Raw genomic sequence first — 25,366 nt, forward strand, 5'->3', positions numbered from 1 at the left:
GCCCCCAGCGGTGAAACCGAACCACTGGGAGATTTCTTGATCTCTGTTCTCTTAGAATGTTTTGCCTTTATCCTAGATTCTATGTAGAATCAACCTAGTTTGAGGATTCACCTAATGTACTGGTTCTGAACATGGCACAAGATCCAAGGGATACACTTGGAGTCAAGGTCAGAGTGAAGCCTTCAGAGGACAAACGTCTCTGAATTAGGGCCAAAGCTGTCCCAGCAGGCTGACTCCATCCTTCACATAAACCTGGTTGTCATGGCGGTAGGAGGGAAGGGAAACTGGGAGAGGACCATGGACCAGTGCTGTGGGAAAAGGGGCTTCTGTGCCTTACATAAGTCATGTTCCAAGTGTACACTTTTGAATAAGAGGCAAGCAGTCTAGCCCCCAGCTCCCAGGCACTGCGTGGCATCAAGAAAATCCTCTCAGATTACTCCAAGCCTGTCCCTGGCTTTATTTATATTACTCCGGGACCTAAAGGGTTATGATTCCTGAGAAAGGAAGGTGGTTACCAGAAACATCTACAGGAAGAGGAGCAAAATACTAGTAAAATAGCTCCCCCGGGGGTAAACTGACCTTCCAAAAACTAATCAATTGATGGAATAATCACCTCATTTTTAAAATAACTGAGGAATGCAATTTATTCACTTCTGCTTCTGATAGAAGTGTTTACAAAGAAAGGCTTGGGCTCCCCAAATACCTTGAGAATAGAGGAAATTTTCCGTTGATTTCCCTGATTTCCTCCTTCAGCAAATGACCCACCTTCTTCATTTTAGTTTTGTCTTGTACGATTCAGACGGACAGAGTCATTATGTACACAACTCAAATAAGCTGCTTCAGGAGCTGGTGACTTATGTTTCACCATCAGCGTAACTTTAAAGCAGCCTGATGGACCACATGGTGACCCTAAGAACTAGCATTTGTCTAATCCTCTCAGATGTCCTGAGGGTCTCTCATATGTGTCATTTCACATGATGCCCGTGACAGTCCAGCCAAGGAGATCCCTTGATCCCCATTTCAAAGATGAGGTCAGAGAATAAAGCGACTTGGCCAAGCTCACAGTGCAATGATCAGAGGTTAAGGACTTCAACCCAGACCTGGCTGATGCCCAGTCCAGTGCCTTGTCAGGACACACGCTTCTCCCCTGCCTGGGATGCTTGCGAGGGACGTTCTTGAACCAGAGAGCTGGCTGGCATGATGGTTTCTAAGGTCCCTTCCAATTCTAATAGTCTGTGCTTCTATCAATAAAATGAGGGGGTTGGATTAAACCAGAGGTTTTAGAAACTTCTTGTAGCGGAAAAGATCCTTTCCTCTCAAAGGAAATCTCTAGAATGCCAAAACATAACATAGGTCATCCCAGCTCCCCTCTGGTTGAAAAAGAAATGACTTCCACCCAAATGTCCATCAAGTGACAAATGGATAATAAAATGTGGTATATCCATAGAATGGAATATTAGTTGGCCATTAAAAAGGAACAAAATATTGATACATGCTACCCCATGGGTGAACCTCAAAAACATGGTAAGTGAAAGAAGACAGACACAAAAAACTCCATTTACATGAAGAATCCAGGATATGGAAATCCAGAGACAGAAAGTAGGCTGGTGGAGGCGGGGACGGGGAATGATTGCTTAATGGATGCAGGGTTTCCTTTTGGGGTAACAAAACATTTTGGAGCTAGAAAGCGGTGACGGTTGCACAACATCATGAACGTACTAGATGCCACTTTTATATTGTGTGAATTCACCTCCATATGTGTGTGTAGAGACAGATGATGGTTCTAGAATCCTCCCCTTTTAGCCTCCCCCTTCCCCTGTCCCTGCAGTGCCTCCAAAGAACCCTAGTGTGTAAATCAAGAGTCACCAGATATTACAAAAAGTCATCATAGTTCAAAACAGCTCTCATATGACAGCTATTTTATTCCTTCAGGGGCCAAATGTATTTTCTCTTAACCCAACAAATAAATTTGCCTGGGCCAGTGACATCATGCTACTTGGAAACAAAACTTTCCACTGGCAGCCAGCTCCACTGTCAAGTCTAGTCCACAGTGATCTAACAGCTTTGGGTTTAGGATATGTCATTGGTTTTAAACTCAAAAGTCTGCTTTAAGTATATCAGAAAAGATCATGGTAACCAAGCATTACCTTTTGTTTGTTCAGATTCTAGTAGATAATTGTATTGTTGAGCAGTAAACCAAGCGTTATTAAGTCCCTACTATATAGTAAAAGTCTTTCACATTGTTTCATTTAAATGTCATTAATTCCATTTTATAGAAAAGGATACTGGGGCTCAGAATAGCTCTGTACGTCCACAAGGTCAGGATTTGAATCTCAGTCTCTTCAGCTGAAGAGAAAGTTCTATCAACTATGGCAAGATGGGTCTCAGCAGGGTTGCGAGTTCCTCTCACCATGGAAGGCACGAGGACTGCTTTCAGTCCCACCAAAGAACTGACCCCAGCCTACCTGCCCTTCCGGGGTGTGTGAAGATGCATGACACACGGACACACGTGTCTGGTGCCCTTCCAAGGCCCCCCTCTGCACCTTCCCCGAGCGGTTTAGAGATATGAGGAGTTCAGGACATCTATCGACCTTTTTTCTTTAGTCTGTGCAGGAAAAGTGAAAGCCCACTTCAACAGTCTTGCTGACAAAGCGTGCTCAGGAAAGAACTGATGAAGGACACATCAGACCCTCTTTTGCTAAGGAGTTGAAGGGGAAGGCTAGGATACCATTTGTTTATAACTGTTTACGTTGGATCCTATTCAAACACAAGAAACTCCAGCTTCTAAAGTTAACTGCCAGCCTAGAAGTCCATGTGACATCACTTCCTGCAGTGGGAGTGACCTGGACCCAGACTGGAACACACAATTCAGCACTACAGCACTGTGCATTATCTGTGGGCACAAACATGGTGCTTCTCCACGTTATACTGAAACATTTCTACATAAAAGAGTTGAGAATAATTTCAGCCTTTTTGTCTGTATGGTAAAGCTATTAAAATGATAATAATAATTCTTTACATAAAAATTCACTTTACAGATTACAAAATTCTTTCATGGACAATCATTGCTGGGTTTTTTAAAAAAAATGGTATAATTAAGGAAAAATATCAGTAAATGACATTTAGCTATTAACATACACCCTCCTATTGTAGGTAAGGAAAGGGTGAGGTGGAAGCGTCTTTCTATTAAAATTGAAGTCAGGTTCTTGAAGCTCTAACTGTTCCTGATTACCAATAAAAAACAAAAAAAGTCGATGCTTTTTAAATTAAAAATGAGGTGCTGCTACTTATGACTTGATAAGTCGTAAAATGCCTTTCCCATCCTTCCCAATGGTCCTGGGCCCATTTAAATTGCTTTTAAATTTTAGATCTGCAGCTCATATGGATCATACCGAATGCCAGGTGTTGGTGAAGAAAAACAACTAGAACCAGATAAAGGAAGTTAATCATGTGTTGAGGCCATCTAATGTGAAAAATACAGTAGCACCCTTACCTCTCTTCCTGGTTTTGGTGGCAGAGGTTAAGAAAGCTCAGGCCACACAATGGCCTTTGAACTTGTTCCCACCAAAGGAATCAGAAGGCTAATGTGTCAAGGTCATCTTTAAAAGTATCCCCCTGGGCCACAGTGGCGTGGAGAGCCACCAAAATCTCCCCGCAGTGCAATACGGTCTCTCAAGACCTAAGCTCTACTGGTGAGATCAATAACCATTAGAGAGTAGATTTTTGAGAGATGAGTTATATCACAATGCATCTGACCAAACTGCAATTAATCCACTGCTTTTCCTCAGGGATGGCTAAACATAGCAGCTGCATGCGTGTACGCGTAGACCCATTACCCAGCTGCCATGGGCTGCTCTGAGGATTCTGCAGACCTGACATGCCACCACTTTGAAGCCCTAGTCGGTGGAGGCAGGATCGGCCCACGTGAATGACAGGTGAGCGTTCTCAGCGAGTCTTGCTGGCAGTGGATCTGTGCCTCACACAGCAAAGAAGGCGCTGGAAGAGAACTGGGCCGAGCAGGCACCATCCAGCCTGACTCAGAATATGCCAAATGCTCCTTCCGAGTGACATTTCCTGTAGGGCAGTGGCTCTCAACCTTGGCCGCATGATAGAATCACCTAGGGAACCTCAACTATTTCTGTGGCCAGGCCTCCAGCCCAGGCTAATTAAAAGCATCTCTAGATGTGTGGGTGCTTGCACTGGTATTTATGAAAGCTCTCCAGATGGTTCTAATGTGCGGCCAAGGGGAGAAGCGCTACTGCAGGGTGATTCGAACAATATGTGGGCTTGAGCCCAGCTGGTGAGGGGCTGAAGTAGAGGAACCTGCAAAACACCACTTGCTTAGGGAAGTCAGCGTTCCTCACGTTCCTGAACCATAGCTGACAAGTGCTTTACTTGTCTGGGAGCGTATGAGTCAATCTGATATGTCGGGGGTACCAGGAGAGCTGTTGGGATTGCTTGTCTTTGATTTTTCTGCCTAAAAGAGGCACAATGATATTCACTCAACACTTAACTTTGTGAAAGCCAGGAATTTGGTAACAAAACAAAGCAAACAAAATACCCAAGTGAAATGTCATTCATTTCAGGGCTGATTCCATGGAGGGAGGGGCAGGGCACATACTCCCATCAATATCCCAGTGTAACATCCACTGGGTGGGTAGGATGGAGAAGAATTATAAACTGTTGTAAATATTACAGAACTGCCACAAGTTCAATAATTGGTTCTGCAGGTTTTGAAACAAAAAGCTTATACTGCAAGAATGCAAACATCATGAAGAAAATTAAAAGGAAGCGATCCTTACCACGTCCAAGTTACCTGTGGCCCTCTCCTCCGGCATTCTGTACTCTCTCCCTGTGCTTGAGGATTTCACAGAGAAGCACCAGGTGGGCAATGGTGAGTGAGGGGAGATGCTATCACTGGGGGAGAGTGGGTTTTTAGAGAAGACTTTCCAGACTCAGATAACCGTCCGCTAGAAATTCATCCACTGAACCCCAAGTGTTGGAGTCACGTTGTAGGTCTCCATCACCTGACTTTGAGTCACCGTATCTGGAGGCTGATACTCATAGATGAAACCATGATTTATTAGACTGCTTAAGGTATAAACCTCACTCCCAATGTTAACGTGTTTTAAGAACTTAACTTACCTGCTTAGGACATAGGAAGCAGAGTTGATAGAAATAAATGATATAAAAAATACTTACTGGCTCTCTCTTTTCTTCTTAAATGGGTCCATGAGACGCAGTGTGTCTCTGATGACGGCCACTTTCACTTCTTCATCGACAAGGCTGGGGACATTCTCAAACACCCCTGGAGAGAGCTTGAAGGGTAAGGATTCCATGTTACAGTGGAGAGAGTGGTTCAGGCACCAACTGACCACCAGCACAAGCCCCAGTGGTTGTACTGTTAGAATTCTCTAAAGGCTCCCTTTAGTCTACCTGAAAAATGTCAGTTTCCTTTAACAAATCAACAAAATACATGAAGGGGAAAGACAGCACTATGTGTTTCTCATTATCAAAATGATACGTGTTCGTTGTAGAAAAATTGGAAAGATGGCAGAGGGGAAGAAAATTAAAAGAATCCATATAGTCCCCACAAAACCCAGTATTAATCGTTGGTGTATTTCTTTCCAGTCTTTTTTATGCATTCTTAAGTGGCGGGGGGAATGGGGCGGGGGAGAAAAAGATAACCACTGTTAAATGTACTATTTATCTTAGTGATTCAAGCATGTCGACATGGCTAAATCATATTCGTAGAATTTCAATTAGTTCATGTCAAAACTGATGGAAAGGCTCAACTGCTTCTACATTTGCAGATCGTAAGAAGTGGAGAATGGCATGCTGGGAAGTTACCATAGGTCGGGTGGATCTTATATTAATAGATGATGTTCAGAGCTCAACAAAATTGAAATCATGTAGGCCTGAACAGAACTTTGCTGGGCAAATCTGAGAATGTCGAATCTCATTTAGCCAAGGGAGCAACAGGAGAGTGGGAACATTCGGTTGGATGGTAATATATTCAATGAGATACTCAAAATACTCACTTCTTGCTCGTGTTCGATTCTCATGCTGGGGTTTGCATTTACTTCAAGTAGTATAGGCTTCAGATTTTTCATGAGAAGAATGTCAAAGCCTAAAATCTGGGGCAGTATAAACATAATTCAGAATTACTCCCTTTAGCTGCAGTGTCTTTGCAGGAATCGAGTATGGTATTAGGGGAATCAAGGTGAAAATTAATTCCAACCCCACCCCCAGCCTGGGCCTTGACCGTGGTTTCTCTCGTCCACAGGCCCTCTTCCTCTGGATGTACTTGTCAGGCCAAATGGACAGCAGAAAATTTTATAGGGGCCTTGGTAATGGGATGAGGTCCCATGGTTCACTTCAGCACCATCGGTGTCATCTGAAGTGCGGTGGTAAGATGATGACCTCTTTCTTCTTTAACAGGTTTTTTATTATGTTAAGGATCAGTAGTAGTCCATCAATTTCTCCCTCTCCTTCTGTTCTCCTCTATTAAGTTGCTTCTTAGCTAGATCTCTACAAAACCCAAGGCTATCTTTCTTAACCTCGGGTATATATCAGCATCACTTAAGGACCCCTTTCAAAACCACTGCCCGTCCCCAGCCCACACCTATGAGTCAGAAACTTCCAGAGTGGAACGCAGGCAAATGTATTTTCAATAACAAATCCCCTGGGTAATTCTGATAGACCCTCCTACCTAAGAGGAAGGGAATATTTATTAGGTGCCCACTAGGCACCAATTATGATAAAATGCACCAATTATTCAGAATCACGTTTAATCCTCATGACTGCGTATTTGAAGAAGGGATCATGCTCTCCATTTCACAGAACCAGAAACTGAGTCTCGGAGAGGCCAGTGGATTTCCTGAGACTGCCTCTCTAGTAAATCACAGAGCTGGACTTCACACCCAAGCAGAACTGGCTACACAGTTTGTGGGACCCGGTGCAAGATGAAAATGCAGGGTCTGTTGTTCAAAAAGTATTAACAATTTCATGACGGTGAAACAGATCATTAAACCAAGTGTGGACGCCTTCGGAGTGTGGGACACTGAGTGCACAGCCCACACGCCCATGCAGCCAGCCTGCATCCAAGGCTAAGTCCAGCATCATTGGCCAGCCGCCTGCTCTTGAATCTGGCCGGCTGCTGCCTCAGGTGAGGCTTTGTCTTCTGGCCTCTTTCAGTTCCTCACAGGCCCCATGATCAGGGTAAGCCACTGCTTGAAACAACCCTTTATTGAGATAACATCTCCTCACCCTTAAGACTGCAGGTACTAATTGGATTCAGATGGACTATAAGGACACCAGATTCTTGGGAGGACTCTTATTATGTCCCTAGGAGGTGATAAGGTAGAAAGCTCCCAAAGTTCCCAAAACTAATGTGGAGAATAAAGGAAAGAAAAAAGATACAGCTGCATCTCCTCCTCTGTGGACTCAAGAAGAAAAGATGAGGGAAAATCCATTTACTTGTCTATACAGAATATGCACTAGTTAAATGATAATTATTAAACTGTAGCTTCATCCTTATTAACGAAATCAGAGCCCGAATGACCATTTCGGGGGCGTAATTCAAGATGAGGTTATTCTTCAGTAAAGGGCAATAAGGATGAAAAGTTGGGAAAAGTCATCCTCACTCTATTTTTCTTTCCCTGGTCATAAGAAGAAAGGAATGGAAATGCAGCAGAAAATGTTGCATGTATTACAGATCCGCTTAATAATATACGACAAGTGGATATGAGTGATGAGGCCTTTAAGAGACTCTGGTGACATCATCAGTCTAACTTCAGACCTGGCCTGAGGCGCGTGATGTGATGAGGCTACAGAGAATGGAGGGCTGCAGTTTATCATCCTGAGTCATAGACGCTTACTTTCCGCTACATTAGAAGTTTGGACTTGTACTTCCTCAGCCTGGGGGACTCTTCTCAGCTCAGTGCACGGTGGTTTTATGCATTCACAGCTATAGGGAAGCTGGAGAAGGGGAGTGGCAAAACCTTAGCCACAGGGACCTGCACACAGCAGTAGCATCATATTTTCCAGAACCTAAACTTTGGTGCAGGTAGTTGAATGGGTTGGGTCTTGCACAGGAATGCTTTGGAGCCAGATTTGGGTTTCAATCCCAGCTTGGGCTCTCACACTAGCTGGACAGTTCTAAGCCCCAGTTTCCTCATCTGTAAAATGGGAATAGGAATAGTACTTACCTGAGTTCATTCATTCGTAAAATACTGACTGCCTCCTATGTCCCAGAAACTATTCTAGCTTCTGGAAATAAAGGAGTGGACTGGACATAGTCCCTGCCCTTATGGACCTTACACTCTAGTCGGGGAGACAGGAGCAAATAAAGTTAATGTGATGTAAAATACCTTGCACAGTACCTGACGCATAGTAAGTATTTAATGAAAGTCATCTTTATATTTTTTCACAAGTTCAAGGAAATGTGGAGCACCAATGGATCTCAAGAAGCAGAATCACAGAACCAGGAGGAGGGGTGCTATTATCATAAGATCCCAGAATGTCAGAGCTGGCAGAAAATCAGGAATTTATCTGGTTCAGAGTTTTTCAAAATGAGGTCCTTTTTTGGGAAGCACTGGGGAGGCCGGATCATACCAACTTTTACCTTTTTTTACATCCTGGGGTTCCCAGGGGAAAAACATATATATATATTTTAAAACCTACTAAGTTAGTCTAGCACCCAATTTGCAGACTAGAAGCCTGCAGCTTAGAAATGGGAAAACCTCTCTCCAGTTTGGTGGCAGAGTAGGAAATGCCAAATGGAGAAAGAGAACTTTTCAATTATGTGATACTCTCCACCCCTCCAAGTAATTCAGTCAGCAATTATGTGTTGCTACTTGAGGTGTGCCCTGGGGATTTAAAGATACCTGTCCTTCATCCCTTACCTCTAGAGGCTCCCAAAGCAAGTTGGGGAGAAAAGGGCCCCGAGCCATTAACTGTAAACTCATGCAAAGGCTCCAAACTACATTTCAATGAGAGGGGATTCCCTCCTGAGCCCCAGAACTACACATCCATCTGCACCCAGAGTATTCCCAACTGGAGGTCCCAGACTCCTCAGATCCAACATATCCAAACTCACTACCTGTGGTCAGCAGCCTCTAAGATGGTCCCAATGATACCATCTCCTGGTATTCGTACCCTTATGTAATCTCCCCTCTTTGAGTGTGGGCTGCACTTAGTGACTTGTTTCTAACAAACAAAATAGGGCAGAAATGATGGCATATCACTTCCAGTATTAGGTTATGAAAAGACTGTCCCTTGCATCTTGGGATGCATTCTCTTATTCTCTCATTTGCTCACTCTGAGGGAAGCCAGCTGCCATGTTGTAACCTGTCCTATGGAGCGGCTGAGATGGCAAGGAACTGATGTCCCAGCCAACAGCCATGTGAGTGAGCTGGGGAGGGGATCTTTCCCCAGTAGCTTTGACATGACTGCAGTCTGGACAACACGTTAACTGTAGCCTGTGAGGGACTCTGTGCCAGCAGCAGTCAGCCAACATTTCTCCTTCCTCCTTTACATCTAGCTGCTCGCCAACTCTGTACATTCTACCTTCTAAAGAGATTTCGAGATCTGGCCCATCCCTTGTTGCTCCTAGTCTCGATCAAGCCTGCACCATCTTTCACCTGGACTACTTTAATACCTTCCCCATTAGTTTCCCTGCTCTCAAACTCGCCCCTCTAATTGACCTGGCACAAGGGGATGCCAGAGTAATTTTTATAAAAGGCAAATAAAATATTAGCACTCATCTGCCTAAAAATCCCTGCTATAGAAGGAAGTCCAAGCTCCAGAACATGTCCTGCAAATTCCTCTATGCCCAGAGTCTGTCTCAGACTCTAGCTTTATTTTCTCGCACTCACTGCTGCACATCTTGGGCTCTAATTGTGCTAAACTATTGGTAGCTCTAGGATGCTTTACTGCTCTCTTTGTGCTCTTCTACTTAAAAGACAACTTTATTTATCAAATATTTACTGAGCACCTAACCAAACCCGAGGTACTATTCTAGGCACGGGGGATCAAACAGCAAATAAAACGAGGTGTGTTTTAACTCCTGCCCTCTTAGAGCTTACATTCTAGGAGAGACACCACAAGCAAGTGAATAATTAAAACAAGGTAAGAACATAGAGTGTGATACAGTGGATGGAGGGGAGAGTCTGGCGGTCAGGGAAGGCCTTTCTAAGAAGGTGACATTTGTCATCCCATTTTCTTCCGGTTTGCACAGTTTCTGATGAGAACTTGTTGGTTATTCTTTGCTCCTCTGAACATAATTTGTCTCTCTAGGTGCTTTTAAGATTTTCTTATCATCACTGATTTGATTACGATAAGCCTTGGTGTGTGTGTGCACACGTTGGTGTGTGTGGCCATTTCTTCAAATAGTCTCCTGTATCTTCCTTGTCTCTTCTGCTCAGGGAACTCCAATTACACATATGTTAGACCATCGATATTGTACCATAGGTAACTCAGGGTCTGTTCATTTTTTTTCCTGTCACTTTGCTCTCTCTGGTTCATTTTGAATAAATTCTATTGCTATGTCTTCAAGTTCGCTGAGCATTTCTTCTACAGAATCTAATTGGCTATTAATCCTGTCCAGTGAAATTTTCATTAGAGATATTTCCTTCCATTTGGTTCCTAGAAGTTCCATTTGGTTCTTTTTTAATAGCTCCATTTCTCTCTACATTAAGCTCATATTTTCCTTTAAATTTTTGTACATAGTTGTAATAGCTGTTTTAACATCTTTTTCCTACTAGTTTCATTATTTCTAATATTTATGGGTCTGTTTCTATTGATTTTCTCTTTAGGTATGGGTTGCCTTTTCCTGCCTTGTGGAATATCTAGTGGGTTTTTATTGGAAGCTGGACATTTAATGCTCAGTGTCTGGATTTTGCCTTCTTTTAAAAAGTGCTAGGTTTTTAGACAGTCAATTATTTGCAGATTATTTTGATACCTTCAAGGCTTATTATTCAAGCTTTACTAGGTTGGGCCTAGAGTAACTTTCATTCCAGGGAAGCTTCAGTCCATTAAGGCAGAACTTCTCTGGAGTCTCCACTGAATGCGTCCAGTAACCACCAAGCACTCTCCACACTGACTCTTTGGAGCTTGAACATCTCCCTGCTCTGTGTGAGCTCTGGAAGTAGTTCAGCTTCTCAGTTCCCTGCTCATTCTTTGCACAGCTTTGTGGATTAACCTTCCACATATGAATGGCCCAGCACCTGGCAAAGATGCACAGGGATCCCACACAGGTTCCTGGAGCTCTTTTCCTGGTTGGGTCCCTACCTTTCAGAATTCTGCCCACAGAATCCTAACCACCTCGGCATTCCTGAACTTTGATCTCCATTTCCTCAATTCACTGATATCACAAGGCTCTGTTCAGGTGCCCCCCCCCCGCTTGCCCATCTTCTGGAGATTGCCTCCAGACAGAAAGCTGAGGCAAACGTAGACACATCTTGGCTTTTTCCCCCCTTTCCTCGGGGATCACAATGCATAACTAAGTGTTGTCCAAAATCTGAAAACACTTATTTCATGCATGTTGTGTGTTATTCTAGTTGTTTTCTAAAGAAGGCTAAGTCCAGTCTTTGTTACTCCATCATGACCAGAAGCAAAAGACTTGGCAGGTGATGTATGAACAGGGACTGAACGAAGTGAGCAAATAAGTTATTTGAAGAGCTGAGGAAGAGCCTTCCAGGCAGGAGGAATGGCAAGAACAAAGGCCACTTCTGATAAACAGCAAGGACTGAGCAAGAGGGAGATAGGAGATGAGGTCAGATAGAATGACAGGGGACATATCATGCAGCATCTTGTAGGCCATGGTAAGGAGCCAGGATTTTAAGTGCAATGAGAAAGCCACTGGAGAGTTTACACAGGGAAGTAATTTGATCTGACATGTTTTAAAAGAATGACTTTGGCTACAGTGAGAAAAATAGGCTACAAGCAGCAAGGGTGGGAAAAGGAACACCAATTAGGAGGCTACTGCAGTGATACAAGTACAAGGTGATGGCTGCCTAGACTGGGATGGAAGCAGAGGAGTTGGTTAGAAGTGGTTACATTTAGGATGCATTTTAAAGTATATCCGCAAGAGCTGCTTATGGATTAAATGTGGGAAGGAGGAGAAAAGAAGAAATATTAAAACTGGGGGGCGGGGGGGTGTGGGGTTTAGTCTGAGTAACTGAATGCTATTCCTTTACTGAAATAGGAAAGACAGTGGGAGAGTAAGTTTGGAAGGGAAATCAAGAGTTTGATTTTGGACATGTCAAGTGTGAGATGCCCACCAGAAATCCAAGTAGAAAAGTAAAGTGGGCAGTTGGATAGACCAGTGTGGAACTCAAGCAGAAGTCAAGACAGGAGATACAAATATAGGAGTGACCAGCACATAGCTGGTACTTAAAGCCATGGGGCTAGAAGAGATCGTTTAGAGAGCGACTGTAGACACGAGGAGAGGAGCTGGGACCGCCATCACTGGCAGGCGCAGAAGAAGGGGCTGAGGAGCAGCAGCCGAGAGAGGAGGGACACCAGGAGGGTGTGCTGTCACTCACCGCTCTCTGCTTGGCAAATTCTTCTCCATGCCTTGAGCTCCAGCTTGAGCACCTCCTCCCTGGGAAGCCTTCCTTGACTGGGTTAACTGGCAAAGTTAACTGCTCCCTTTTCTGTGCTCTCCCTGCATCCTGTACATGCCCCCTTACAGCATTTATTACTCCCACGTGGCAGTCTCCCCACTACACTGTGCACCTCTTAGGGACAGACTGCATCTTATCCAGAACCACACGGCCCACAGCTAGCTCAGGGCTTGTCTCAGTGGGTGACCAGCAAATGTGTCTAGAAGAAAAAAAAAGCTTAAATGTCAGAAGTGGTCAAGGAAGGCTTTACAGAGAAGGTGGGATTTGAGCACCACCTTGTCAGCATTGAATTTCAAAAAGGAGGGAGAAGAGGAGAGAGCATGGCAGCCAAGACAGAACAAACAGGCAGAACTGGGGGAAACACCAATGATGTCCAGGAGACAGGAATCAGTTTTGTTCGGCGGGTTCGCGGGGCTCAGGGAGGACGGGGAAGCGAGGCTGGGGCCAGGCTGGGAGGCAACCAGTGCCAGGACTTGTTTCTCAAACTGTGGTCCTTGGAATACCGGCGTTCCATTAAGTTGGAAATGTGAATATTTCATGGTTTCCCCGTAAGTTCAAGGCATTTCTTCACAGACCAGTTGGAGAACGATTGTTGTTACAGATAACAAACAATGTAATAATAATATCATTCATTAAGGGATTCCCACCTGCTGGAATTCCACACAGCTTTCTCTCATTCAGTCTCACAACAACTGTAAGGCCGGTCCAAATACAATATTATCTCTATTTGCAGATAAGGAAACTGAGGCAGAGAAAGGTTAACTTGCCAAGCTCTCCAGCTAGAGTTGCTGGAAGGAGGAGCTGGGGTTAGCTCAAGCCCGGGACATCCGAGAACAAAACCCGAGCCAGAGCGTGAGCCCCAGGCTGCTCCTTTGCCTCCTTCCCGTGGGGTGTCTGGGGATGACGGGGAGGGAGGAGATCAAAAGAGCAAAGAAGGAAAAGGAGAAGCACCTCAGCCTTTAGGGAAGGTGCCTCCTCCCGATACAAAAGGGAAAGGATCGCGGCCAAGGAGAAAAGTGGACCCGGAGCTAGAGGAAGATAGAAACCAAGCGATGAAATTGGGAAAGAATGTCCATGAAAGCTGAGCTAGAAACCTTTCCTCTGTGTGTGCATTTCTGCCACATGAATCATCTACACCCAGACGGACCTGGCTCTTTAAGCCAGGGTCACAGAGCTGCCCTCAAGAAGACTGACGGGGGATATCTTGCTGGGGCTGCCTGGGCAGTGACAGGGGGACAGGCCAGAATGACAGGGCAGCCACGTTCCTAGGCAACAGATTACAGGAAACCTGCCCACAGCCTGGCTGTGCCAGCCCCTGCTCTGGGCCATCACGATTTCCCAAGTAGTTATTGCGGCTGTGATTGGAAAGGGGTCACGGTCACATGTTTAAGATAAATGTAATTTTCTTGGCTTTGAGTGTATGTCCGGGAACGCTACAATATGGGCCAGGCCCAGGCTACAAGCAAAACGGGTGTCCATGACAAAGAAATAATTCATTATGTATGCACAGAACATTAGAGTTCACAAAGCACTTCATCATCTTTACCTTGTGTGAGTCACACAACAACTCTGTGAGGTAGGTGAGGAAACTGAGGCACAGAGAAGTTAAGTGACTAATATAAAATCACACAGCAAGGCAATGGCAGACCATACGTTGTCCCTAAATCTTTGGGTTCCAAGTTAGTTCAGGTGCTTGAGACCCAAACTACCAAGTGTTTTAACAAGTGATAAGACTAAAGAAAGCAAGAGAGGAATCCAAGGAGAAAAAAAAAAACTACTTTCTCAATCACTATGCATCTGAAATATATGATAAAACAGATTTTAAACATCTATCGCTTTATACCTTCGCCTTCATTACTTCACACTCCTCCAAAGAAGGCAGGTAGGGGATTCACAGAGAAAGCAACAGGCTCAGGGTGGTGAAGAAACGTGCCCGAGGTCCCACCGCTGGGAAGACGGCGAGGTCCTCCGGGAGGGTTACTTCCGGCCTGTGCTCCTCTCCTGACCCCAGGCCTGGCAGCACTTCGTGTGGGCAAGCCGTGGAAAACGGTCACAGGCCTGTGGTTCCATTTGCTAGACGTGATCTGTCCAAACCAGTGGCTCCCTCCCTGTCGGCCCTCCAGTTGGGCCCCTGGCTCCACCCCATGGCCGCCGCATGCCGCCTGTCCACAGCAAGACAAGCAGCAAAACCACCGCCCTGGCCCTCCACCCTGCACCCTCGCTGTGCCAGGGCTCTGTGGCTTGGCCACGCATGCCGGCCCACATGATACTCCTGGAATAGCTGTCACTGTCGAACAGATGTGACCACACAGTCCCCCGGGATGACCCCTGGATGCCTCCAAGTTGCAACTCTCTCCTTCGCCCTAACCTTCTGATGGCTCAAGCCAGGACTTGTTTTCTCTGGTCCTGCCTCTAAGCTCTGCCCACTTCCCCTTTCTAAGGCCCTAAGCCACCTACCTGATGGCTGAGCTAGACACCCTGCCTGGGAACAAGAACCTGGAGCCAAGCGCCTAAGGACAGACCCCTGGGTGACAATTAGCCCTTCCTGGAACTGATCACTGCCTGAATTCCCCCCGCAAAGGCTTCCGCCAGCCTGCCTGAAAATCCCGCTGACGGGTGTCCAGCCGCCAGGGTCACCTCTCTGGATCTGGGGCCGCACCTTGGGACCAGCCTCCTCTTCTGCTGCTGAAGGAACACCCCACGCATCAGAGACGCTGCCCCACTGCCTCCCCTCCCTTCCACGCTACCCGTTTCTCTCCTGCCACAGTCTTAGGTAAAGGACCAGAAACAACTCAAATGTTCACTGACGGAAGGAGTGATGAACGCAGTGTGCGTATTTACAATGGAAGACCCAGCAGTGCAGACGAAAGAGCACCAACGACCCACTCAACACAGAGCGGAAGAGAAGGTTGCAGAAGACTATGGACTTGACCGTAGTATTTTTATAAAGCTCAAAAACAAGCAAAGCAAAATAATATACTGCCTAGGGACACATTCACGTATAATAAAAGGATTTTTTGAAGCAAGGAGATGATAAACCTAAAATTCGGGACCATGATTACCTCGGGGTGAGAAATGGGATGGGGGAGAAGCACAGTAATTGGGGATCTTGGGTTGGGAGGTGGGCTGGGGATGATGATTTGGTGGTTTTGCTTTGTAGCTTACATACATGTTCCATGTATTCTTTCTTATACACTAACTGCTACAAAATAACTATAAAGATTGGATGGAGAGGGTCCCAGAGGTGTTCCTTCGTACCGTCTGTTCCCTACTCCGATTTATCTGGTGGCAGGAAACTGTGTGCCTACCAATGGCCTGGACTCCGAGTCCCCTGCCACAACCTTCATGGCCAAAGGATCTGGAAGAATGCGCCACCCCCATTCCCATCTCCTCCCCGACCGCACACTGGCTTCGTCCTCTACCATCGCCCTGTCCCATCACCCCACGGGTCAGTAAGTGCAATGGACACTTTCCGTTCGGGTCTGACACGACATCTCAGCAGCGTTTGCCATGGCTGACCCCCGCGTGCTTCTTCTCCAAGCATTTAGGCTGCTTCCTCTCCTGACATCCCTTCTATGGCTCAAGCCACTTCTTCTTGGCCTCCTTTGCTGCCCCCTTCCCCCTGCCTGTCCCTTGCTTGAATGGCAGTGCTCACGGGGGTCTTCCTGGCCTCTTCTCACCCTGTAGCCGCTCAGGGCTCAGTGACCATCCGAACGCTGATGTTCCCAATCTCTCTCCTGCCCAGATCTCTCTCTCCCGAACTCCAGGCCCAGATGCCCAATGTCCACCCAACCTCCCCACCTGGATGTCACGCAGGTCCTTCAAAGGCAAGTTCAAGTCCAACTCCTGCCCCCACTGCCACTACAAGCTGGTCCCCCATCGGTGGCTTCTCTCCATCCACCCAAGCGCCTAAGCCTGGGAGTTGGTCTGGGTTCTCCCCACGCCCCCCCTGCCACCATCTCTCCTCTGCCCCCCAGCCCCAGCCAATCACCAAGTCTGGCCATTCTACCTCTTCAATGGCTCTCAAATCTATTCTCTCCAACTCCACCAAGCCCTTCCCAATCCAAGCCAGCATCCTCTCTTGCTCGTAGGAAAGCAGTCGGCTCACCAGTTCCCCCCTCCACCCAGCTCCCAGTCTCCCCACAATCCACTCTCCACCCTGCGGCCAGTTGGTTCTTTGCAACACACAAACCTGAGTGCATCGGTGCCGGGCTAGCACCCTCCTGTGGCCCCTACTGCCCGTAGCTTTCCAGGACATACCTCCTACCTATCTCTTCCACCTTATCTTCCTCATCTCCCTCCATATCTCTGCCTCAAACCCCACCCTCCAGCCATACTCACCTCTAGGGCTGCAAACATCTCTCCCCTAGGATGCTTCGTCCCCCCAGCCCTATCCAGCCTCACCTGCTCCATCTAACTCTTACTCCAGGTTCTTAACTGCTGCTACTTCTGGGAAGTCTTCCCAGCCACCCTCATTCCCACTCAGAAAATGTTAGACGGTCCCCCAATCTCACAGCGCCTGGTACACTTCCTACTCCATTCTAGCACTTGGGACACTTTATACTAATTGCTTTTTAACTTATTTGTCTCCCACGATAGCAGCCTCTCTGCATCAGCCAGCAGGGACCTGACTTACTGCCTTGAACGGGGCCTGGCCCCTACTAAGCGGGTGGTAAAAATTGCTAGAAGAAAGAATGAACAAATGAACGGGAGGCACTGTGTTTTCCATACATCTCGTTTGACTCTTACAAGCGTCCTTTAAGGGAGGTACTCCTGGTTCCATTTTACAGGTAGGAAAATGGAAGTAACTTGCAAATAGAAAGCAGGAAGTTGGACCCCGGTTTCACACCAAAGCCCATGGCAGCAACAACCCCTCCATCCCTCTGGCCGTCCCACCCCATCCCTCATCCCACACGAGGCCAGGGAGCCCTCCAAAGGCCCCATCAAGGTCAAGAATTCAGGCTGGAAATTGGCGATGGTTACCTGGAAGCACGTGGGCCCCGGCCTCCCTGCGGGGATATCCGACTGGTAGAACACTCTGAGCTCTGGAGTCAGGGCAATGACAGTCTTAATCACCAAGGAGATGATATCAGACCAGACCTTCTTGATGTCAACACCCTTGGAAGACAACCTACAAAGAATGCTAGAGAAAGTCCTTTTGCTGCCTGTGCTGGTACTGTCCGAATGGACAAAGTTACCGCTATGGATGTTCAGTGAATAGTTGGTCAAATGCATAAAGATGTGGTGCAGGTTTCTGGGGTGAGGCTCCTGATAGGGCTCTGTACAAAACCGCGAGAGTCCGTCTTTGGCTATGTAAATCTCTAAGGGCTCTAAGGACTTTAGTAGGACATACAGACGGATATCAAACTTGAGCTTGTCGATAAGGAGAGGTTTGCAGACGTACTCCTGGACCACCGCAGGCCTGCTCTGGAGGGTCCCTGCCAGGCGGATGTCACTGGGGTCTTTAATGAGGTAGATTCCGTCACCCTGACAACCACTATCAGGTTTCACAATAAAAGTGGGCTTCCAGGAGGGGTCCCCATCTTTCACCATTTGAACCTGGGGGGAGAAAAAGGATGGTTAGCACTGTATTCTTGTCCTCTCTGGTCCCTCGAGACACAGCAGGACCTCGTCAAATGTTTGGTGAATGAGTGAAAAATACAGGCCCCACCTATGTGAGGACTCACTCAGCACCTACCAGGGAGGTAAAAACTGTACTAGGCACTGAGACAGTGACCTAAAAACTGCCCCAGATCTTGTCCCCCACAGTCCAGAGGATTTTCAGTCACAGGACCTGGGTTTGAATGCCAGGTCTTTGCCGGTTATTAGCTCTAACCCTGAGCGAGTCATCTAACCGATGATGGTATAGTGATGGTGATGATAGCCTAGCACTATCTATGATGCTGACCATGTGTGGCGACTACACGAGGCACTTTACAGAAGTTATTTCCTCTAACCCTCACAGAACATACAGTTGTTCCCTTTTCATGGTACAGGAAACCGAGACGGTACAGTACTTGTGAAGAGCGCAGGCCTGGGAGTCAGACTGCCTGGGCTCATATCCTGGCCCTGCTACTTACTGTGTGACCTTGGGCAAGTTACTTATCTGTGCCTCCCTCATCTGTAAAACAGGAGAAAGATTGTTCTGAGGATTAAATGAGATGATAAATGCAAAGGGCGAAGCCCACAGAACCTGACACATGAAAGGCAGCCATAAAGCCTGGCTAGTGCTATTTTTTAAAGATGAAGTAACTTGCCGGTAGACTGAGGGGCAGAACTGGGATTGGAATCTAGATCGAGGGCTCTGAAGTGCTTGCGCCCTCCTCCGTACTTCCATGTCTCAGTTTCCTCGTTTTAAAAATGGGGATATAAAAATCTTTCCTCCCTGGGTCATCGTAAAGAGGAAATCGACTGAAATGTGCACAGGGTGGAACACCACACTACACAGAAGGGCGGCACGGGAGCTGTTAGTTTACCATCTATATCTCTCATTAAGTTCATCATGACTCAGCCAATCCTTTAATCTGCTGAGACCTTTTGAAACCGGATTCTGTCATCCTAAGATTTGCTCTCCTCCTAGCTCCAGGGCAGCAGGACACCCACAGAATTACCCTGGGCACTTGACCAGTGCAGTTAAGTCTGGATCTGCGGGTCTGCATCACTCAACACACACCCAGTTGCCCCGGACGCTTGTCCTGGCGGACAAGCTGGAGGAAATTTAAAGGTGAATGTGAAAGACGGAGCGGCTCTCTCTGCAGCTTCTGGTGTGAAAGAGCCCCTGAACAAGCTTTCCTTCCTTTCTGAACCCTAACTCAGAGCGGTGCCGGCTTGCCCCAGAGCTGGACTCGCACCGGATACGCACCTTTGCTGCGTAAGCCCAACCCAGGACAACTGTGTTCTGGGTTTTACTTATCTCTCTGACCAGCCTATATTTCTAAGTGAAGCTTTTGCCAATTCCTTGGGCACTATCAGTTACTCCGGGCTTGTAAAAGATCTTTAACAATGGAGAAACACTTAAAGCTTTAATAATGGTCCACACCAACTGTTTCCCCTTGTCAGCAGGATTCGAGAATGGAACTTCACAGGAGATCAATGCCAGCCTCCCAGGGCCCTCCACGGAGCCGTCTTTGCGACAATGACCTTGATGCTTATGTAGTTATTTAATATTCACCTGAAGCATTCATACATTTGGCCCTTTACAGTAAATATAAACGTACTGGAGAAACGGCAGTTATGGATCAGGAAGTAAAAAATGTCAAGTTTGCACTAATGGGTAATTTTTCCCTCTGGAAAGCTTTTGCTATGCTGAAGACACTAACAGTTCAATATATTATTGGCTGCAATATTTTCTCCTTTGAATTCAGTGCATATGCCTTAAATAAATTAAACTACATGGTCAATAGTCTCTGTCATTCGTTGCATTACTGAATATTTTTTCTGCTCTTTGCCAGAGTAGAGCCATACAAATCAAGGTTATTAATACTAATAGAATCACTGAATTTTTAGAACTGGAAGGATCCTCAGAGATCAATGGTATCTAATCCTCTCATAATTCAAACAGGGAAGCTGAGGCTCAGAGAGGTGACATAACTTGCCTTGGGCTCCCTAACTGGCTAGTGGGAAGGTTAGCATGAGAACTGAAGTCTTTTTGACCTCACGGCAGGTCCTCTGTGCCATCTTTTCCTCTGCTGAGGTAAAATTAAAGGTTTCTTTTCCCTGAATACTAGAGGAAAGATTCTCTTAATATAGCAGACAGTATCTGAGCTCTGGCCTCACTCTGCACAGTTTGGTCCCGGAGCATGGCCTTCTTGGAACTGTAACTGTAGATCCTGAGTTGGCCAGGCCTGCCTCAATGCCAGATCTTCTGTCTGGGTTCGTGGCTTGGTCTACTACAGGCACCATTTATGGGAAAACTTCATAGCTGTTCTGCATGTGGTTCCCAAAGCCACCAGACCCTTCAGCAACTTCTATTTTCAAAAGAGAAAAAAAAATTCCAGAATTCACATTCACTTTCCTCTGAGGTTTTACTCAAGGGTGACCCCTCCTCATGGGCCAGAATCTAAAGACAGTCTATATAACTAGGCCCCAGCCCCAGAAATTCGGATTTTCTAGATCTGGGATGAGACCTGGGCATGTGTATTTGGGAAAAAGCATGACAGGTAATTCTGACGTTCACTCCGTTTGAGAATCGCTGGACTAACGTGAATTAAATAAAAATACAATCTGGGCCCAACGCATTGAATGAAGTTTTATGCATTAATGTTAGCCTGAATGTGAGGAAGACTTGCAATTGGGTTACAGCTGATGGTATCGCCAGTTTCACCCAAACATACTCTTGGATGTGAAATTCATCATCTTGTAACTGTATGCACGGAGAGCTGAGAGAGACGCAAAGAGGATGCAGTGACCTGATTGCCAGGCACTCATCAGCCCTGTTGAAAATTTTTATGTCTTTTACTGCCCTCTAGTGGATATTTAAGAAATGTGACTGGGAAAGACCCCCATTCAAAATTCGACTCTTCTTAGCAGTAAGATACTCTATTAAGATGTTAAAATATGATATTTGTCTTTCTCTGTCTGGCTTGTATGTGGAATCTAAAAAAAAACTACAAATGAACTTATCTACAAAATAGAAATAGAGTTACAGATGTAGAAAACAAACTTATGGTTACCAGGGAGTAAGGGAGTGGGGAGGGATAAATTGGGAGATTGGGATTGACATATACACACTACTATATATAAAATAGATAACTAATAAGGATCTACTGTATAGCACAGGGAACTCTACTCAATACTCTGTAATGACCTATATGGGGAAAGAATCTAAAAAAAGAGTTGAGATATGGATAGACAGATAGATGTAACTGATTCACTTTGCTGTACACCTGAAACTAACACAACATTGTAAATCAGCTATACTCCAACAAAAATTTTTTTAAAAGAAGATGTTAAAATAGTCTTAAGGAAGCACCCCCACAAAAAGTTCCCTCTGTATTACTGTTAAGGTAGGCTCATACTTTGAATAAACTCATCTCCAAAATGCCATGGTTGGCCAAGGTCACACTCAGTTCTTATGCTGTCTGTCCCTTAAATATATTTCAAGCGTTCTCCCTAATACACAGACTGGGCTACCTGTTAAAATTCTCTCTCAGTCTGTATACAACTTTTAAAATCATGGGCAACATGAGTATAAAATCCTGTAAGTATATACCACATAAAATTAGCAACTTTTATATTCTTCACTGTGTGTTTTTCCGTATTTTCCAAACTTACCATTAGGAAAAAAAAATACAAGTGGCAACAGTAGGTAGCAGCAAGTATCTCTAATTATATTTTCATAAGGAATAGCTTTTGGCGAACAAATATTTGAACGCCCATGTTCATTGCAGCATTACTGAAGACAGCCAAAAGGTGGGAGAAACCCAAATGTCAATTGACAGATGAACGGATAAACAAAATGTGGTACATACATACAATTGAGTATTATTCAGCTATAAACAGGAAGGAAATTCTGACATACGCTACCATGAAACTTGAAAACATTACGCTAAGTGAAAGAAGCCATCACACAAAAGGACAAATACTGTATGGTTCCACTTGTATGAGGTACCTACAGTAGTCAAATTCATAGAGACAGGAAGTGGAATGGTGGTTACCAAAGACTGGGAGTAGGGAGGAATGGGGAGTGAGTGTGTGATGGGTAGAGCTTCAGTCTGGGAAGATGGAAGAAGTTCCGGAGACGGATGATGGCTACGGTTGTACAACAATATGAATATACTTAATACTACTGAACTGTACACTTCAAAATGGTAAAGATGGTAAATTTTACGTTATGCGTATTTTACCACTGTTAAGTTGTTTAAAAATTTAATTAAAAAAAGAAAAGAAATAGCTTTTGGTGAGTTCGAAAGAATACTGAAGTGAAAACCAGAAAATCTGGATTCTAGTCCCAATTTAGTCAGGTAATTTCTGACTGTGCGACTGTGAGAAAGTCACCTAACCTCCTGGGCTTTGTTGTACTCACCTATACAATAAAGGGGGTCACACTGAGGTCCCTGGCTTCTGCCAGCGAACAGGTTCTGAACAATGATTTATCTTGACATCACCACAGTGGACGGCTGTGTTACAAACACGCAAGTGACATTGATCAGCAGAGGGCTGATACTGGGCTGCTGTGATCAGCGCATTGGGATGCCGTACACGAGCAGGAGCTCTGCATGGGAGATTCATGAGGCACTTGAGGAAGTCAGCTGGGCATCTGGCAGAAGCAAGCTAAAATATTTCAGGAGAGAAATTCAGCCACCGAATACCAAGCCACAAAACATTATTAGTAGCGAGGGGCGGGTAAGAGGACAATTGCTGAAGAAATACCATGTCTGCAATACCAGGGAAGTCAAAGCCAGTTAGAGCAGTCCTCTGTCACGCGGGTGGATTTGCATCCAATCTTAGCAACTGAGACCCTTGGTGTCACAGGCACAGGGGGCAGATCTTCGGCAAAAACAAGCCTCTGGTAGACAAGCAGATGTCACAAAGTACATGCTGGACAGGGGGCAGGAAGCAGCCCCTTCCAGCCTCAGCCAAGGCAGCCTCGCACCTGGTGGAGGCAAATTCCTACTCCCAGTGTGCCAGGCGATTTCTGAGGCAGGCGAGAAGGAGACGCTCTACAGTCAGGTTTCCGAGGGCCAGGCAGGAAGGGGCAGGGTGGGAGATGGACAGGTGAGGCGGGGAGGAAGAACAGGTAACGTGCTGCCGGGGTGCGGTTTTGCGAAGGCAGGAGAGAGCCACATACGTTCCGATGGCTGGAGAACAGCCAGCGAGTGGAGTGGGAAGCGCCCTGGAAATCCCACTCGGGAGATTTACAGAGGCCAGATCACCACAGCAAAAACAACAACATTAGCACACACGAACGGGGACTTCCTATGGGTCAGGTGCTGTTCGAAGTATTATCTCATTTAACCCTCTACAACTCTATTTTACAGATAAGGAAACAGAGGCCCAGAGAGGTTAAGTAACTTGCCAAAGGTCACACAGCCTAAAGGATGTGGAACCAGGTTTTGAATGCAGGCACTCAGTTTCCTGAGCCCATGTCTAGAATGAATGCGGGATGTGTGTGAAGTAGGGCAATGGAAGAAGATCAAGCTTGGGGAGGAGGCAGGGCCTGATAGGAAGGGTCTTGAATATCATTTTAGGGGAGTTTGGACAATGTCGCAAAGTGATGGTGAGCCCCTGAAGGGTTCTGAGAACTTAATTACACAATTTGATGTGTTCCGGAGAAACATCCCTCTGGCTGGACTGGAGTGGGTAGACATGGTGGGCAGAGAGGACGAGCCTGAATGGACGCCGGCAGGGTGGGTAGGAGGAAGGAGAGAGGTCTGGTGTGGTCAGGCCCCCGATGATGGAGGAAGCCTCCGTGATGGACCAGGTTACACAGGGAAAGTACAGAGAGGGAGAGATGAACCTGGGAACGAATGCAAGGCGGGAACGGGCAGAAAAGATTCCCAGACACCTTGTGTTTGTACTTGATCTGTAGGCAACTAGTGGATTTTCAACCACTGGGTGACATGGCACCCATATCACTCTGGCGTCCGTGAGGAGGATGGTTTGGCAGGGAGGAGACTAGTTGCAGGAAGATACAGGGCCATCCAAGGCCCGAGGGCCTGAGCTGGGCAGTGGCGCCAGGGCTGGGATGCAGAAATGGTACAGAGGTGGATTCGGGGGCAGCTGGTGGCTGGATGGAGGTGAAGGGGAAAGAGAGGGTTGTCAGCAGGGTGGGGGGGATGGTACCATTTACAGATTTAGGGGACAGAGGAAGAGGAGCGGGTCTGGGGTTGGGGGGAGTGGGGAGATGAGCAGCTCACCTCATTGACTACTAATTGAGCACCTGTAGCCACAAAGCCAGTTTAGGATTTTACGTCACCTCCTCCCTCAAGCCGCTCACTGTTCATTGGAACAGGACTGTGTGGTCCAATCACTCATATAGATGGTTAATGTTGATAACGGCGACTCTCCCCGTGTTAGCAAAAATAACAACCGCTGTCTGGCAGGCCTGAGACTCCGAGATTAAACGCAGACGTGGAATATGGTGAACGCAAGGAAGAGTATCCAAAGAAAACCCTCAGGCCAGTGGTTAGCAGGGGAGCCATGGGCCCCATGGGAGTAACTATCACTGCACCTGTCAAACACTCCCCCACTCCCTGGCTTTCCAAGAGGTCCAATTAAGAAAACCTAAATGGTAAAACAAAACAAACAACAACAACCAGAAAAGCCTGTTTGTTTTATCACTGATGAGTGTCCTGGATTTACTTGAACAGTTTAAAAGAAATAACGTTAATTATGCCCAAGGAAGTACAGCGGATCACTCACGTGCAACTCCTCGGCAGTGTGGCTTAAAAGGCCCTCCTTCCTTGTCCGGCCCCAGCTCAGGTGCATCTCAGCAGCCTCATTTCCTGCCCCTCCCGCCCACCCCTCTGCACGACTCAGCCCCAAAGGCCCAGCTCAAAGATTCCCACTGAGAACCCTTTCCTAGCCCATAACCCTCCAGAATGGCCCCTCGAGTCTGTCCTCTGTGCTCCCGTGGCTGTGACACCTTAACCCGCCCATGGCAAACATCCCCATCACACCGTAATGTGACTGCGTGTGTGTCTTCAGGTCTACAGCTATGGTGTATTATAGCTGCATCTTTAAGTATATTGTGGGAGCTAAGACTCCGAAGCCCAGCGCTGCTGCCCCTTACTAGC

The 25,366-nt window shown here is 46.3% G+C and overlaps 1 protein-coding gene across 4 annotated transcripts in view; it reads right to left on the reverse strand.

Moving 5' to 3' along the window:
• TTLL11 (tubulin tyrosine ligase like 11) overlaps positions 1–25,366 on the reverse strand; it is a 263,833-nt gene that overhangs the window by 149,983 nt on the left and 88,484 nt on the right. For all 4 annotated transcript variants that reach the window (XM_029202082.1, XM_029202080.1, XM_029202084.1 and 1 more), the window contains exons 4-6: positions 17,613–18,188; positions 6,042–6,137; positions 5,203–5,318 (exon numbers count right to left, since the gene is read on the reverse strand). In XM_029202082.1, the coding sequence (XP_029057915.1) occupies positions 5,203–5,318; positions 6,042–6,137; positions 17,613–18,188 (788 nt within the window). The remainder of the gene's footprint in view (positions 1–5,202; positions 5,319–6,041; positions 6,138–17,612; positions 18,189–25,366) is intronic.

The sequence above is a fragment of the Monodon monoceros genome, unplaced genomic scaffold (assembly GCF_005190385.1).
Source record: "Monodon monoceros isolate NGI ecotype Baffin Bay Population unplaced genomic scaffold, NGI_Narwhal_1 Super_Scaffold_5, whole genome shotgun sequence".
NCBI lineage: Eukaryota > Metazoa > Chordata > Mammalia > Artiodactyla > Monodontidae > Monodon > Monodon monoceros.